The 13,690-nt window shown below is 36.8% G+C and overlaps 3 protein-coding genes across 5 annotated transcripts; 1 reads left to right on the forward strand and 2 right to left on the reverse strand.

The window, feature by feature from the left end:
• The first annotated feature begins 2,029 nt into the window (after positions 1-2,029).
• Positions 2,030-6,457, forward strand: LOC126712261 (protein NUCLEAR FUSION DEFECTIVE 5, mitochondrial). The gene is made up of 3 exons (XM_050411524.1): positions 2,030-2,197; positions 2,536-3,774; positions 4,858-6,457. The coding sequence occupies exons 2-3, from the start codon at positions 2,635-2,637 to the stop codon at positions 5,908-5,910; spliced, it is 2,193 nt and encodes a 730-aa protein (XP_050267481.1). The 5' UTR covers positions 2,030-2,197; positions 2,536-2,634; the 3' UTR covers positions 5,911-6,457.
• Positions 6,420-9,929, reverse strand: LOC126712263 (CBS domain-containing protein CBSX3, mitochondrial). Of its 3 annotated transcripts, none has more exons than XM_050411528.1 (6): positions 8,406-9,929; positions 7,434-7,684; positions 7,272-7,350; positions 6,983-7,056; positions 6,822-6,882; positions 6,420-6,694 (listed from the first exon to the last, which is right to left on the reverse strand). In XM_050411528.1, the coding sequence occupies exons 2-6, from the start codon at positions 7,674-7,676 to the stop codon at positions 6,552-6,554; spliced, it is 600 nt and encodes a 199-aa protein (XP_050267485.1). In that variant the 5' UTR covers positions 7,677-7,684; positions 8,406-9,929; the 3' UTR covers positions 6,420-6,551. The 3 variants fall into 3 exon arrangements, with proteins under 3 accessions (XP_050267485.1, XP_050267483.1, XP_050267484.1); XM_050411526.1 differs by having other exon boundaries at positions 6,822-6,885; XM_050411527.1 differs by having other exon boundaries at positions 6,822-6,885; positions 7,434-8,470.
• A 119-nt stretch (positions 9,930-10,048) lies between these two features.
• On the reverse strand, positions 10,049-13,057 carry LOC126712262 (tubby-like F-box protein 5). The gene is made up of 5 exons (XM_050411525.1): positions 12,578-13,057; positions 11,960-12,384; positions 11,780-11,867; positions 11,067-11,199; positions 10,049-10,991 (listed from the first exon to the last, which is right to left on the reverse strand). Exons 2-5 carry the CDS (start codon positions 12,362-12,364, stop codon positions 10,316-10,318), a joined length of 1,302 nt encoding a protein of 433 aa, XP_050267482.1. The 5' UTR covers positions 12,365-12,384; positions 12,578-13,057; the 3' UTR covers positions 10,049-10,315.
• Between the last annotated feature and the right edge of the window lie 633 nt (positions 13,058-13,690).

The raw sequence follows: 13,690 nt of genomic DNA on the forward strand, positions 1-13,690 counted from the left end.
AAAATTTGTCCTCAACATTAGCTAAATTGAAATGTTTGCAAGACCAATCCAGTCTAATTCAAAAATATTAATAGTACTAACTTTTTATAGTTTTTTTTTTCTTTTCAAGAAGGAATAAAGAGATTATATAAATGGGAAACTAGGTCTGGGATCTATTATCTGATTGCAAGATCTATATGTGAATGTGATTATGGATTATCTAAATTGAAATGTTTGCAAGAGTGGAGTCAAATTTTGTAATATTTGATAATCTACCATATGTGGTGGTTAACATGTGATTTTTTATAAAATCGAGCTTTACTATACAAATTTGCCCATTTTATTACCAAAAAATATATATATATATATTGTGCCTGAGCCTGAGCCTAAACCTATTTGTGCATACTTTTTTTATTTTTTGAAAAGCACAGTATAATTCTTTCCTTTGAAAGTGAAATTTCACTATTTTTCCAATCCAATCTAATCCTAAAATATTAATAGCACTAACTTTTTATTGTTTTTTCCTTTTCAAAAAGGAACAAAGAAATTATATAGATGGGAAATTGGGCTAAGTCTATTATATGATTGCAAAATCTATATGTGAATGTAGGGGTAAGGGCTCAAGATCGCATATTGGGCCTTGGGTTTTGTCCGAGGGGATAAACAGGTCCGAAGAGAAACTACTAATAATGAGACATTCTCAAATCGAGACTTATAAGTGGAGCAAACGAGTGGTTGTCTGAGGAGTACATACTCCTTGGACTTGTGAATATGGTTCAAAAAATATAACCCAAGAATTAAAGTGGTCGGCCGAGAAGGTATAATGACAGAGACGTGTTTCGTGGGCATGAGAGAAGGAAGAGAACCTAAAAATATCTAAGAGAAGGCTGACACCACCGCATTAAATGCACAACAGCTACTTTACTAGCCGCATTTATGTGGAAAAGACCTCTGAACAGTGTCACATTGGCTACCGCAACTCACAGAGCGCCAGGAAAGGTGGCTGATGGGACAAGCACTCAAGTGGGAGTTCAGATAATCGACAAGTGGGGGGTAAAGATGACACCAAAGAAGATATATAAGGTAGAAGACTCTTCATGGAGAAGGAATCGAAAAATAGAAAGAGAGGACACTATAGCAACCTAAACTATCTTATTATCCCACTGTGATTAATATACGATGACTATGGCCTCCTCGGACTGAAAGTCCCTTGATATCAACTCCTTTTGTTTATGTTTGACTGCCATTTAATCCAACTCTAGTCGCTGTCCAATTCGTTAGGTCTTAATTCTTTGACCAATTTTTTACAAATTCATTGTATCGGGCTCATTAGACCAAAGTTCCATACATTTTGGGCTTGGGCTCCAAATTGTGACCTTACAATGAATTTGATGATGGATTAACTAAATTAAAATGTTTACAAGGGTCAAGTTGAATTTTGTAATATTTGATAATCCACCACACGTGATAGTTAAAATGCAATTTTTTTTAAATATAAAATTAGGCTTTATTATACTAATTTACTCCTTTCATTACCCAAAAAAAAAAAAAAAACTATTGTGCCTGAGTCTATTTGTGCATACTTTTTTTTTTTTTTAAAGCATACTAATTATTTCCTCTGAAAGTGATTGTACCCTACAATTTTTTTTTTTTAATAAGAATAGTTGTTACTCCCACTAGTCTTGTAGCATAATGGCACTTGGTTCTACTAGTAACCATTAGCTCGAGGTTTCTATTCCCCGCAATTACCTAGTCAAAAAAAAAAAATAGTCGTTACTAATTTTAATTTGAATTCACAACTAAAATTACATTTTTATTTATCAATAATAACTTGTTACTTAAAATTTTTAAAATTTATAAAGTACAATTCTCTTTTCTTTTCTTTTTTAATTCCAAAAAATAAAATAAAAACATTTTTCGATCGAATTCAGAACTCACGTGTATTAAATATTTTGATACTTTCCCATCTGAAACCAAGGTGCTCTCTATTACTGGTTACGACTATAATCACCAGGGGTTTTGAAAGTTATAAAATATATATTAAAAAAAACATTTTTGACATGGCTTCTCGTAAAATTTACCATAATGCTTGATCAGCTAAATCCTAAGAATAAACCCTAGTTCTCACTCTCCCTATAGTTCACACTCCTCCACACTCATTTCTCAAATCTTGACCGTCCGTTCAGCGCTCGCCGGCTATCCACGGTCGTCAATTCTGGTAAAGCTCTAATCTTGGCTTCTTTCTCATCATTAAACTACAAGCGTAATAACACTACGGCTGTGTTTGGTTCTCGGGAAAGTAAAAGGAAAATGCTAGAAAATGGTTTTTATTTTCTTCTTCTTCTGTGTTTCGCATCTTGATAGAAACCTGTAAATCTTTATACAACATTAGTCCACAGAGCTGTTTTAGGGGATTACATATTTATTGATATTGGTTATTGGTTAATTGATTTTACATGTCAATTTTTTATATAATGGGAAATGCAATTTTATATGTTAAGACATTGGTGATTGGTTTCAATTTCTGAATTTGTTTATAATTTTCTTGTTCCCCAGGATTTTGCTAAGTCTTTGAGGGTGTAGTATATTTGTTGGGTCGAAACTTTGAGCAAGGGTTTTGGGTATTGAAAATTTATATTACTTTCTTTGAGAGACATGAGCTTGAGGCACTTAGTTTCTCGGAAAACAATCAACAATCTATCAAGAACCAATGGGAAATCACCATCAATGTACCCGTATATTTACAGGAATTTCACCACAATTACTGCCCCAATATCTTCTCGGTTTCATTTTCCAAATAGTGATGGAAGCTTTAAACCCCTCCAAAACCCTAATTGCCTTAAACCCATTTTGTCTTTCAGTACGCACATTCACTCTGCTGATGGAACTAAACTGAGCCACTTAGGTGGATACCCAAAACTCAATTCAGAGGAATTTGAGGAGGAGGAGGAGGAGGAGGATGGGACCATGAATGAGTTCTTGTCCCGATTTGTTTGGATAATGCGTGGGAAGCTCTATGAAGTTTACACTGACTGTGATAAGGAGACAATTGAGGCAATGCTTTTGGTCGTTGTTGGGAAAGTTGTGTCGGAGATGGAAAAGGGTGGTCTTGAGCAGATGCTTGGTGCTGCAGTGGCCGCTCCTTCACAGGATTTTAGTGAGGATTTATGGAGAACAGTTTGGGAAGTGAGTAATATGGTTTTGGATGATATGAGAAAGGAGAAAATGAAGGAAAAGATGAAGGGGTTTCTGCAATCTGAAGAAGTTAAGGAAATGTGCAGGTTTGCCGGTGAAGTTGGTATTCGCGGGGATATGCTGAGAGAGCTTAGATTCAAATGGGCTCGCGAGAAAATGGAGGAAAGTGAGTTTTATGAGAGTTTGGAGCGCATGAGAGAAGAAGCTCGAGCCCAAGATGAAGGGGAGAAATCAGAGGGCAAGCAAGCTGAAACAATGGGTGATGAGGCTGTTATGGCTGAGGAGAAGCCTAAAGTTGTTAGTCTTCCTAAGAGACGAGGGAAGATTAGGTACAAGATTTATGGTCTTGATCTCTCTGACCCAAAATGGGCTGAGGTGGCTGATAAAATTCATGAGAGAGGGGAGCTCATTTGGCCTGAGGAACCAAAGCCAATATCTGGGAAATGCAAACTGGTGACTGAGAGTATTCTTTCGTTGAATGAGGAGGAGGATCCATCTCCAGTTTTGGCTGAATGGGTAGAGCTTCTTCAACCTAGCCGGATTGACTGGATCACTTTGCTTGACAGATTGAAAGAGCAAAATAATAGTGTATATTTTAAGGTACGCCAATTTATTTTCCTGTTGTGCATATTGTTTTCAATTTAACAATATCAGCGTTTAACTTAAATTAAATATAAGAAAACCAAATAAGATTTGTGTGTAATATCTTTTAAAAGCTTATAAAATGCGCATCTCCATTGATCATTCAAATAATTCTCCAGAGTTAGATGTTAAGTATATACTCTGTCTATAACTTGATTTCAACCTTTTACTAAGGTTGCATATCATCATCCAACATTAGGAGCTTTGAGTAGTCTGGCATCACAAAATCACAGTCAGCAACAATTTCATTGTGCTTGTTGGAGGGATTAACTCCAGTATGTTGATTGCAATTTGGAGGAATGCACTTGGTTGCAATATGCAATGAAGTAGTGTCCTATTGAGGTTTTATGCATATCTGTGAACAGGAAGTTTTTCTAGGATACATATATGATTCTCTTTTTCTTTGTTTTAGTTGTGGACTGTATTATACTTGAACTTCTTCCAGATGAATATATTTGAATGTATTGTGTCTTCTGAAGGGATCACATTAAGTGCTTTTGTTTAGATTTTGTTATATATGGTATGTTTCTGGTTGCTCTTGGTTATGTTAAAATGCCTTTAAAGCCCAGCAAGTATTTTGTCTATGCTTCACTAAAGCAAATATATTTTTCATTGTTGCTGGACACATTGGCTCTTGTAATAATTAGGGGTATGTACAAAAATAAATAGAGTGGAGAATTGTGTACTTGGAGCAATGGATCCATAGAAGCATGGAAACCCATTGCCTTGGGAACAAGATTCAAATGGAAACTGGACATCAATGTACATTCATGTTCTTTTCTCTTAGTTGATAGCAGAATTGCTATCCTAGTGTGCTTTTCATGCATCTATATGTGACTCTTGTCCAGGTTTCTGTACAATGTTGGTTCAGTAGAGAAACGTCATTTGAATTTGGATGTATGCTTGTACATGTCAAGTGTGAAAGTGTCGGAACATGCATGTGCACCTGGATAACTTTCTAATTTGTGAGTTAGAGTTATGAAGGCTGCTTTTTGAATTTTCCATGTTCATTTGGTTGATTTCAAATTATTTGTTTTGTAGGTAGCAGAACTTGTACTGTGTGAAGAGTCGTTTCAAACAAACATCCGTGACTACTCAAAGCTTATTGATGCCCATGCCAAAGAGAACCACTTAGAAGATGCTGAGAGAATTCTTAAGAAGATGAATGAAAATGGTATAGTGCCTGATATTTTAACAGCCACAGTTTTGGTTCACATGTACAGCAAAGCAGGCAATATTGAACGTGCCAAAGAAGCATTTGAAAGTTTGAGGAGCCAGGGATTCCAACCAGACATGAAGGTCTACAACTCGATGATCATGGCATATGTAAATGCTGGCCAACCCAAGTTGGGTGAGTCACTGATGAGAGAGATGGAGGCAAGAGACATGAAACCCACACAGGAAATTTACATGGCATTACTTCGGTCATTTGCTCAACGTGGTGATGTTGGTGGAGCAGGACGAATTGCAAACACCATGCAGTTTGCAGGTTTTCAACCAAGTTTGGAGTCTTGTACTTTGCTTGTTGAGGCATATGGGCAATCTGGCGACCCTGATCTGGCAAGGAGCAACTTTGACTATATGATAAAAGTTGGGCATAGACCTGATGACAGGTGCACTGCTAGCATGATTGCAGCATATGAGAGGAAGAATTTATTGGATAAGGCCCTAAATCTTTTGTTGCAACTTGAGAAGGATGGATTTCAGCCCGGAGTTGCCACTTACACTGTTCTTGTGGATTGGTTGGGTAAATTGCAGCTAGTTAACGAGGCTGAGCAGCTATTGGACAAGATTGTTGAGCTGGGTGAGGCCCCTCCTTTTAAGGTGCATATAAGCCTTTGCGATATGTACTCAAGGGCTGGAGTGGAGAAAAAAGCCCTTCAAGCACTAGGGGCTCTGGAGGCTAAGACAGAGCAACTGGGGCCTGATGACTTTGAGAGGATTATAAATGGGCTTTTGGCTGGTGGCTTTATGGAGGATGCTAAAAGGATACATGGGCTGATGGAGGCCCGGGGTTTTGCTGCATCAGAACCACTTAAGGTGGCCTTGATGGCATCTCAAGCTTTTAGCCGCAGGAGACCTACAATGAGATAGTTTGTTGGTATTTTGTGAATATTTCTCAAGTCTTTTGCTGCTAGAAACAAACAATGAGATTGTTCTATAGTCCAATTGGAAGCCATAGAACACAGCAAGCAGCAGGTTATTATCCATAAAAGGGGTGAGTTTAGGCTCTTCACCAACATCATCTTAGCTTATTATATGAGTTTTGAGATGGTTCCCATGCCCATATTTTTTGGTGCCTTCTTCCATAATAGACATACATTGTGTCAATAGACACAGGCAAGCATTTTATTATGTACTTCAATTTTCTGTTTTTAGCATGCCCTGTATCATTATGTGCTCATAGGTTGACTGACCTTTAGCTCTCCTATGGTGAATACATTCCCGCAAGGGCAGTTCACGAAACCCCAGCATATGGGACTGTCAATCACTCCTGTTAAGACTCAGTTTTACATTTTTTTTTTTTTTGGTTTATTTATTTTTTCCTGACTGATCCTGCTGGAGATATCAATTCATTCCTGTGATTTGCAACAAGCTCATCATGATATGAATCTTGAATATATTTCTCTTTTCTTTTTTATTACATGTCTGCTATACAATTTAAAATATTTCCGCGTCAAATCATAATTATTCATTACCAGCAGCATGCTCTCAAATGTAAAATTGTTTTCATTCTAATAGTAGTCTCCTTTAATGAACTCATTCATTTGCTTCAGTTCTCCACTTTGCTCATTCACTACTGCTCTTACAACATCTACAATAGAGATCATGCCAACTATCTTCCCATCAATGACTGGAATATGCCGTATCCGATTTTCTGCAAATGTCAAGAATTCTTATTAATTCCTCTTCAACATTGTTTTACATAACAATGACCAAAGAAAATTACTCGATTTTTTTTTTTTTGGTAATTACTATATATGAATTCTTAACATGACTATCACCTGTCATTAGCTGCATTGCTTGGAGAATATTGGTATCAGATGTCACTGTTATTAAATTGTCCTGCTGAAGGTAAATATTTAAAGCGGGTTAAAACACTAGCTGGTTGTCCTTGGTATTTTCCAAGGGGATTAAAAGTTACAAGGAAAGCATGAAATAGAACCTTATCGGTCATAATTTCCCCAACTGTTGTATATATGGGTGATCTTCCCTGCGCGACTATCTTCCTCGTATAGTCTGCTTGCCCATTCATTCCATAACCAACAATAATCAGAATAAAATAAGTTGTTGAGTGAGGACATTCCCAACTGTTTAATGTAATTGGACTTATATGGCTTGTTGAAATTATCCACACAAAAAAAACAGCCTTTTGGTAAATTCTGACGCTGTTGAGCCTACTTTTCTGCTATGAAAATCAGAGTTTAGGAATGCCATGAATATTAATCAATTACCTCTTTCAGTGATTATTCCTGCAAGATGTTCCTCTCCTGGCTTTAGTACCACTAACGACCCAATATTATTTTTAGCCATCTGTAATATCAAGGTGATCATTGTGCAATGCATGTAATTTCAATTAAGGAAGTTTCGGACTACTGAAATGTTATTAAGATTACATTTTTGACTGCGTCGATGACAGCATCATCGGTCCGGCACCACAGCCAGGAACCAGTTTTTTCTTCTCCCTTAGTCATTAGCACCTCTGCCACTGTTACATTCTCCAAGCCTTTTAGCTGTTCGGGTGAAGATGAGGTAGTGCCTCCAAAAGTGAATATTTTCCCTCTCCCATGTGAATGTTGCAAAATTGCAGCCTTGAGTGTTTCCTGGCAAGATCGTACTGCTCTGAAAATTCCTTGCATTTTTTTCTCTGTTCATACAAAATCATTTTAATATTTCCAAGTTTATATAACCTTCCTCCCCTTTGGCCTTAGTATTTGATGTTTTATTCTATATCTATCCATTTAACTTCAAATTCAGATTCTTCATTACCCTACCAAGACATTATTTTTGCCTAGCTGATAGATATAGATGACATAATATGTAAGTGGAGGGTCAAGACTCAAGAAGAACATCGCATGCTATTACAATAACTTTTTTTTTTTTTTTTTTAATAATTCGAAGGTTAAATTGGGAGAGGTGGATATCTCCATTGAAAACATCAAGATGCATTATTTAAACTACAAGGCTCTTAAAACAATATTGTTGACTTAAAGGTTGGATTGGATTGGCTTGGGTTGTGTTGGCAAAGATTAACAATGTCCATCTAGGTTAGGTGTTTAGAATCTCACGGGACGGGTTTGAATTTGGATTTTTCAATTTTTTACAGGCTTTGATATTTGTTCTCCACCTTTCATAGTTCTATTATAACAAAATCTCTTCAAAATTGAAAAAGCATGAAAGGTGTCCAAACTAGCAGAAAGTAGAACATGAATTGCATTGCAATAGTTTCATAAATGTTAGAAATAAATAAATAGAGGGGAAACAATTACATGAACTTTTACTAGATTGCTCTAATTTATGTTAAAGAATTGTCAGGTTATATTCAAAGAGAATGAGATTAGTAAATAGGAAGTGACATGGTAACATACCTTGGCTGCAGAGAAGAAAGGTTGAAATTAATCGGATGCTCTCCTAATGATGGCAAATGCGTAAGGTATATGTAATGTAAACTAATCCATGTACGGCAATTTCAAAAGAATGGCATAAGAATATCTTGCCGTAATCTCTTGTAAAAGTACTTTCTTTGAATTCCTTTCTTGAATGAGTGTGTGAAGGAAGGGGAAATTTTTTTAGATGTTTTACTTCTTTGTCACGTTGCTTTTACGATGTTGCATGATGTGGAAAGCTTTCTCTTCATCACTGAAAGTCACGTACTTTGCCCCATAACCCATTGTATATGGAAAAGAAATGAGCTTCTTCTACACACAAATTCACAACCAGTTTTCAGAACTTGCTAAAGGAATTTTGCCATTAATGTCAATTTTACATGTACCCAACACTGGTATCACTTTCCCATGAGCCTATAGTGGCAAGACATCTCAACAAGTTGCAAAAAAAAGTCATTTGTATGTGTCTCTAACTTATTGAATGAATTATTGGCAAGACATCTCAACCAAGGTTATTGATCTAACCCAGAAGAACAATGAGCCATGGCCAAATGATGTCTTTATTTTGTTGAGCAAGAGTATCAGGAAAGATATTGCAAACCATATGTGGGAAACATAGCAATTGGTTATTCTGGATCAGCTTATGAAGGACAATCCTACACTGAAGAACTAGACATGAACATGTTGTCGTGACTAGGCGTCAGAGCATGTGGATTGAATTAAGAATTCCAGACCATGTACGTTCTGTTGGAGCAAAAAAATTCCTGTATATAGCATTGAGACGAAGAGGCTCTCAGTGATTTGGTCCTAGAAGTTGGATGAGCATACACTGGTCAGAAAGGATATTTCCATGCAAATAGACTTGAATATGTAGTTGATGCTAGACTCTTTTTTAACTGTTTCAATAAATCTGAGATGAAAAGACACTAAAGTTTCGGTCTGTTTTTCAGGTAGGAAGATTCATGATGTAAAATTCACATAAATTGCAGCTATTGAAACTATTTGTTATGATCAACAATTCTACTGGATTTCAGGGTCATGTGAAGGCTGATTGTCACGAACCTGATGCCCTGGAAATGAGAGTCATGGTTAACATTTTCTGTTGAAGACTTGTGTATGCAAATGGGAACACAATCCCACAAAGATAGGATGCCAGTTGTACATGTAAATGATTGCCTTGGCATCCAATGCATTCTGCTTGCTCAAGTGGAATCATATTTGACCAAGGAACTTACAAATCTTTAATTGTTTCCTTCTGATCTTTTTATCTGTCAACAATTAGACATATCTCTGTCCAGAGCTGTAAATTAGTGAAAATATAAGTAATAATGTTTTTTTGAAAAAAGCAGAGAAAATTAAGAAAAGGGCAAGTAAAGAAAGAGACATTAGAGGCTCAACCCCAGAGTCAACTAAACTCTTAGAAGAGTAAACCTCAAGGCAACATATACGAAATGCTGAACCTAGACCTCAGAAGGAGGAAAATAAAGAGGAATCAAGAGCCTCCAAAACACGCAAAGCTGAAGTCAACACCACCCTGGCCAATAAGCTTAAAAATGAGTATGACCAAGTAATCCATTCAAAGCCAGATAATTATACAAAGTCTCTAACGTTTATGACCAAGTAAGTACTATCAATGCACAAGAAACTTTTTTATGACCAGGTACTATCAATTTCAAAAAATAACATTCTCTAGAAGTGTTGACGTTACATATTTGGGGATAGTCATACAACTGCCTTTCTGTAAAATATTTTTGCAGTCATTGCCAATACATAGAAGTAATACCTGCAAGATGAAGGGTAAAGCCCCTACAACTCTTCCATTAAAAACAATATTTACAATTAACTTTCAGGGAAGACTAGCTTGATAATGACTCATTGTGAAAGGCGGTAACTCATTCACAAGCTGGTTTAGTGTCGAAGCTGCTCAAGCAGAGTGCAAATGCTTGGAAAGCGGAAAGAGGATAGCGGTAATCCATGGTGAAAATGTCTTTCCCAATTTTACCAAATTGTAGTATTACTTTTTCTTGTTCTGCCAACGGAACATTTTGATGATTCTCTGCAGCTGCAACCAGCTGAAAATTCTTAACAGAGGCAACTGTAACACGTCCTTTGAAATTTAGGCACCAACATTGCAGCTGCTCGTGCCATCTAGGAGCTTTGTTTTTCAAAACCAGAGAATCCCTTGTGTTGGGTGTTGATTCCAGTGTCTCGGCAAGGCTGGTGGAGCTGAACTCAACAAGTGGCTTCTTTCCTTTTGAAATTGAAAACAATGAGCATTGCTCATCATGGTGATTTTTGAATTCCATTGGAGTAGGGGCAGTGCCCCCTTCTTGTATCGCAGATATGGGGATTGAATGCATTGTGCACTGCATTCTCCTTGGACCTCTGGTGCGGAGGACATTGAGCTCATAAGATATAGTAGCCACGTTGTAATTACCCGCAGCAGGTACCTTAGGAGATACCTGCTTTGGACGGATTCTTCGATGTGACCTAGAATTCGATTGGATTGACAAGTCATGTGGAGGCTGACTATCATAGACGGAAAACTTGGTCCCCAGGAAATTAGACCTGTTCAAAATATGCTGATCAAACACATTGCAGAAGAATGCCTTAAAGTAAAGATCCAATTTAAGTAGAGCAAACCTCAGCTTTCCAACATAAGAATTGCTTGCTCGAGAGTAATCATCTTGAACTAATGATATTACAAATTCTGTACTCGTTGCCCTTCTGATCTTTTTTGCTGCCAACAACAATTTACTCGTATCCGAAGACAGAGCTGTAGATGGTTTTTTTTCAAAGCAAAGCATATATTAGGGGTTGAAGCATATAGTTAGCAGTACTTTCTAAAAACAAAATGTTTTGGGCGACAAGGAAGATTAAAAGTAAAACAGTCCAAAAAGAAACCTAGTTTCTCACTGCTACATCAGCCAAATTTAAGAATCCATAACCCTAAAAATCACACAACATTAAGCAACTGAACTCCATAGCAACCATAGTCATGCACTTATTTTTCCTAGAGACCCATTTTCTAATCAATTGGGAGAGGAAAAATAAAATAAAATAACAATCATTATGCTAGACAATGCATTTCCTTTACCATCCAATCAAAAAATAAACCGAATGAGTCAAGACCCAAGAGCGATTGCATAGCTCAAAATCTGTACTTCAAAGTTCAAAAAAAAAATCCAATTAGGACTACTATGCCTAATTAAATTTCAGATTTCATGTTTGAGTTTAAGGTTGAGCTTGATATTTTTTCCCTCTTTCACTAAATTCCTCTCTCAAACTCCAATTGAATTGAGCCAAAAACGCCTATTTTCAATTCATCAAAAGAGTAAAACAACAGAAACATTTACCAGGGCTCAGACCAAGATAGAGATGATAAGTCGAGGTCGCCCTTTCCCTCTTTATAAAGCATTGGATCGGAGCATCCCTTGGGCCAGGCTATTTACACATATTAGCAGAAAAGAAACAAGATGTCAATACACACAAACCTCAATCCCCGGGTCTAAAAGAGGTGATTTTTAAAAGAATACCTGTTTGAGTGAGATGGGGAAGGTGAGTGAGCCACATTGTTCAGGAGTTTTAACAATCTCTTTAGTGACATCTCTCCAAGACCTGCAAACCGAGGCGCAAGCCACCACGTCTTTGCGAGCAGGCCAAGCCGTCTCGCTGGCTTCGACGCGTTGAATTATATCTAGAAGCAATTCAGGAGGCAAATTCGCCCACCGGCTCTGCTGCTGCTGCTCTTGAATCGTAACGAATGCTGCAGTCAACGAAGACGACGTCGACGATGAACAATCCGGCGCGATGTGAGACTTTCCTCGCCGACAATAACGCCCACTACTTTTCCCATCTTCTCCTCCTCTTCTCCTCGATATGCTCCCTATTCCATCTCGAATCTCCTTCGTCAGCTCCCTAACTATCGCTTTGAGCGACATCGTCTCAAACTAAAAACTCGCTGTTTGTCCAAAATTCAAAAACATAAATATAATAGCGTTCTAAATTAGCAGATCTAGATGTACAAAAAAAAATCAAAGGTGCAAAATATTGTGAAAACGAAAATATCTTCTTTTTTTTTTTTTTTTTTGCGAAAGTCAAGATCTAAAACATTCGAAAATGTTCTTTCGAGGAAGCTCAGGAAGTAGTAGTACCGGTGTGGTGACGTGGTATATGACGAAACTATCCAGGGAAGTTCGAAGAAATTGCGGATCGGGACCAAGCGAAAGATAGAGAGAATATTTTATTATTATATTTTCATAGTTTTTATCTAAGAGGTTAGAGCAATGTGTGTCTCTCTAGGACAAACCAAAAAGAAGAAGAAGAGAAGAGAAAAGGCGGTGTGGGACCAAAGATAATTTAGAAAATGCCGGCCGTATCCTCTTCTTCCTCTTTCTCCGAAATTTCCCTCTCTATCTTCTCTGTTTGTATTGTTTACTCTCCACCTTTGCACTTAGCCTTTTAGGGGTTTCGCACCAACCGCTACTCTCTCAGCCTCTGAGCCAACAACACAACCTAGCTTAGCTTGCTTTTTCTGGGATCCCCCCAAATTATCTTATCTTTTTAAAAACGTATTTTTAACCACCACCCTCCCCACTTTTGCTTTTGTCCGTTGAATTCATGGGTCTACTCTCCTGTGCTTTCGCTCACACCCGACTTTTGATCAAATGAAATACCACAAATTTGACCGTAACTGTAAACGTGACAATGTGGTAGCGGTAGAGAAAAACTTATGAATTTATATAAAAATGACTTACAACCATGGCCAACTAAGATTGTACAGTTACGGTAAAAGTTGTAAAATTTCACGTGGTATTAATTTTTTTTTTCTGTGTTTTTTCTTTTTTAATAGATAAGTTTAGAATTTTTCTTTGTAATTTAGACAGCGGTACGTTTATGACAATATCACTCTATTTAGAATCCGTTTATTTTGTTAAAATTGAAATTTTTTTACTAAAAATATAGTAAATAAAGGTAAAAATTAGTTGAAATAGTACAGTGAAACTTATGAATAGTACTACTAAAAAGTATAGTGAAACCTATAAATAGTAGTAAAAATAAACTGAATAGTAAAATAAGCTGGCAAAATTAAACCATGCAAAACGCACACGAGATCTCAATATGACCGTCTGCATTTTCTTCTCTATCTAGTATTTCATATTTTTGCTAAACTTAGGTCGCTTCACCTTTTTGATTTTAGTTAAAAGTTAATTTTATTATTATTTTTAAATAAAAAAAGTTATAAAGATTTTATAAAGTACTAAATC

Source organism: Quercus robur, chromosome 2 (assembly GCF_932294415.1).
Source record: "Quercus robur chromosome 2, dhQueRobu3.1, whole genome shotgun sequence".
In the NCBI taxonomy this organism is placed as follows: Eukaryota; Viridiplantae; Streptophyta; class Magnoliopsida; order Fagales; family Fagaceae; genus Quercus; species Quercus robur.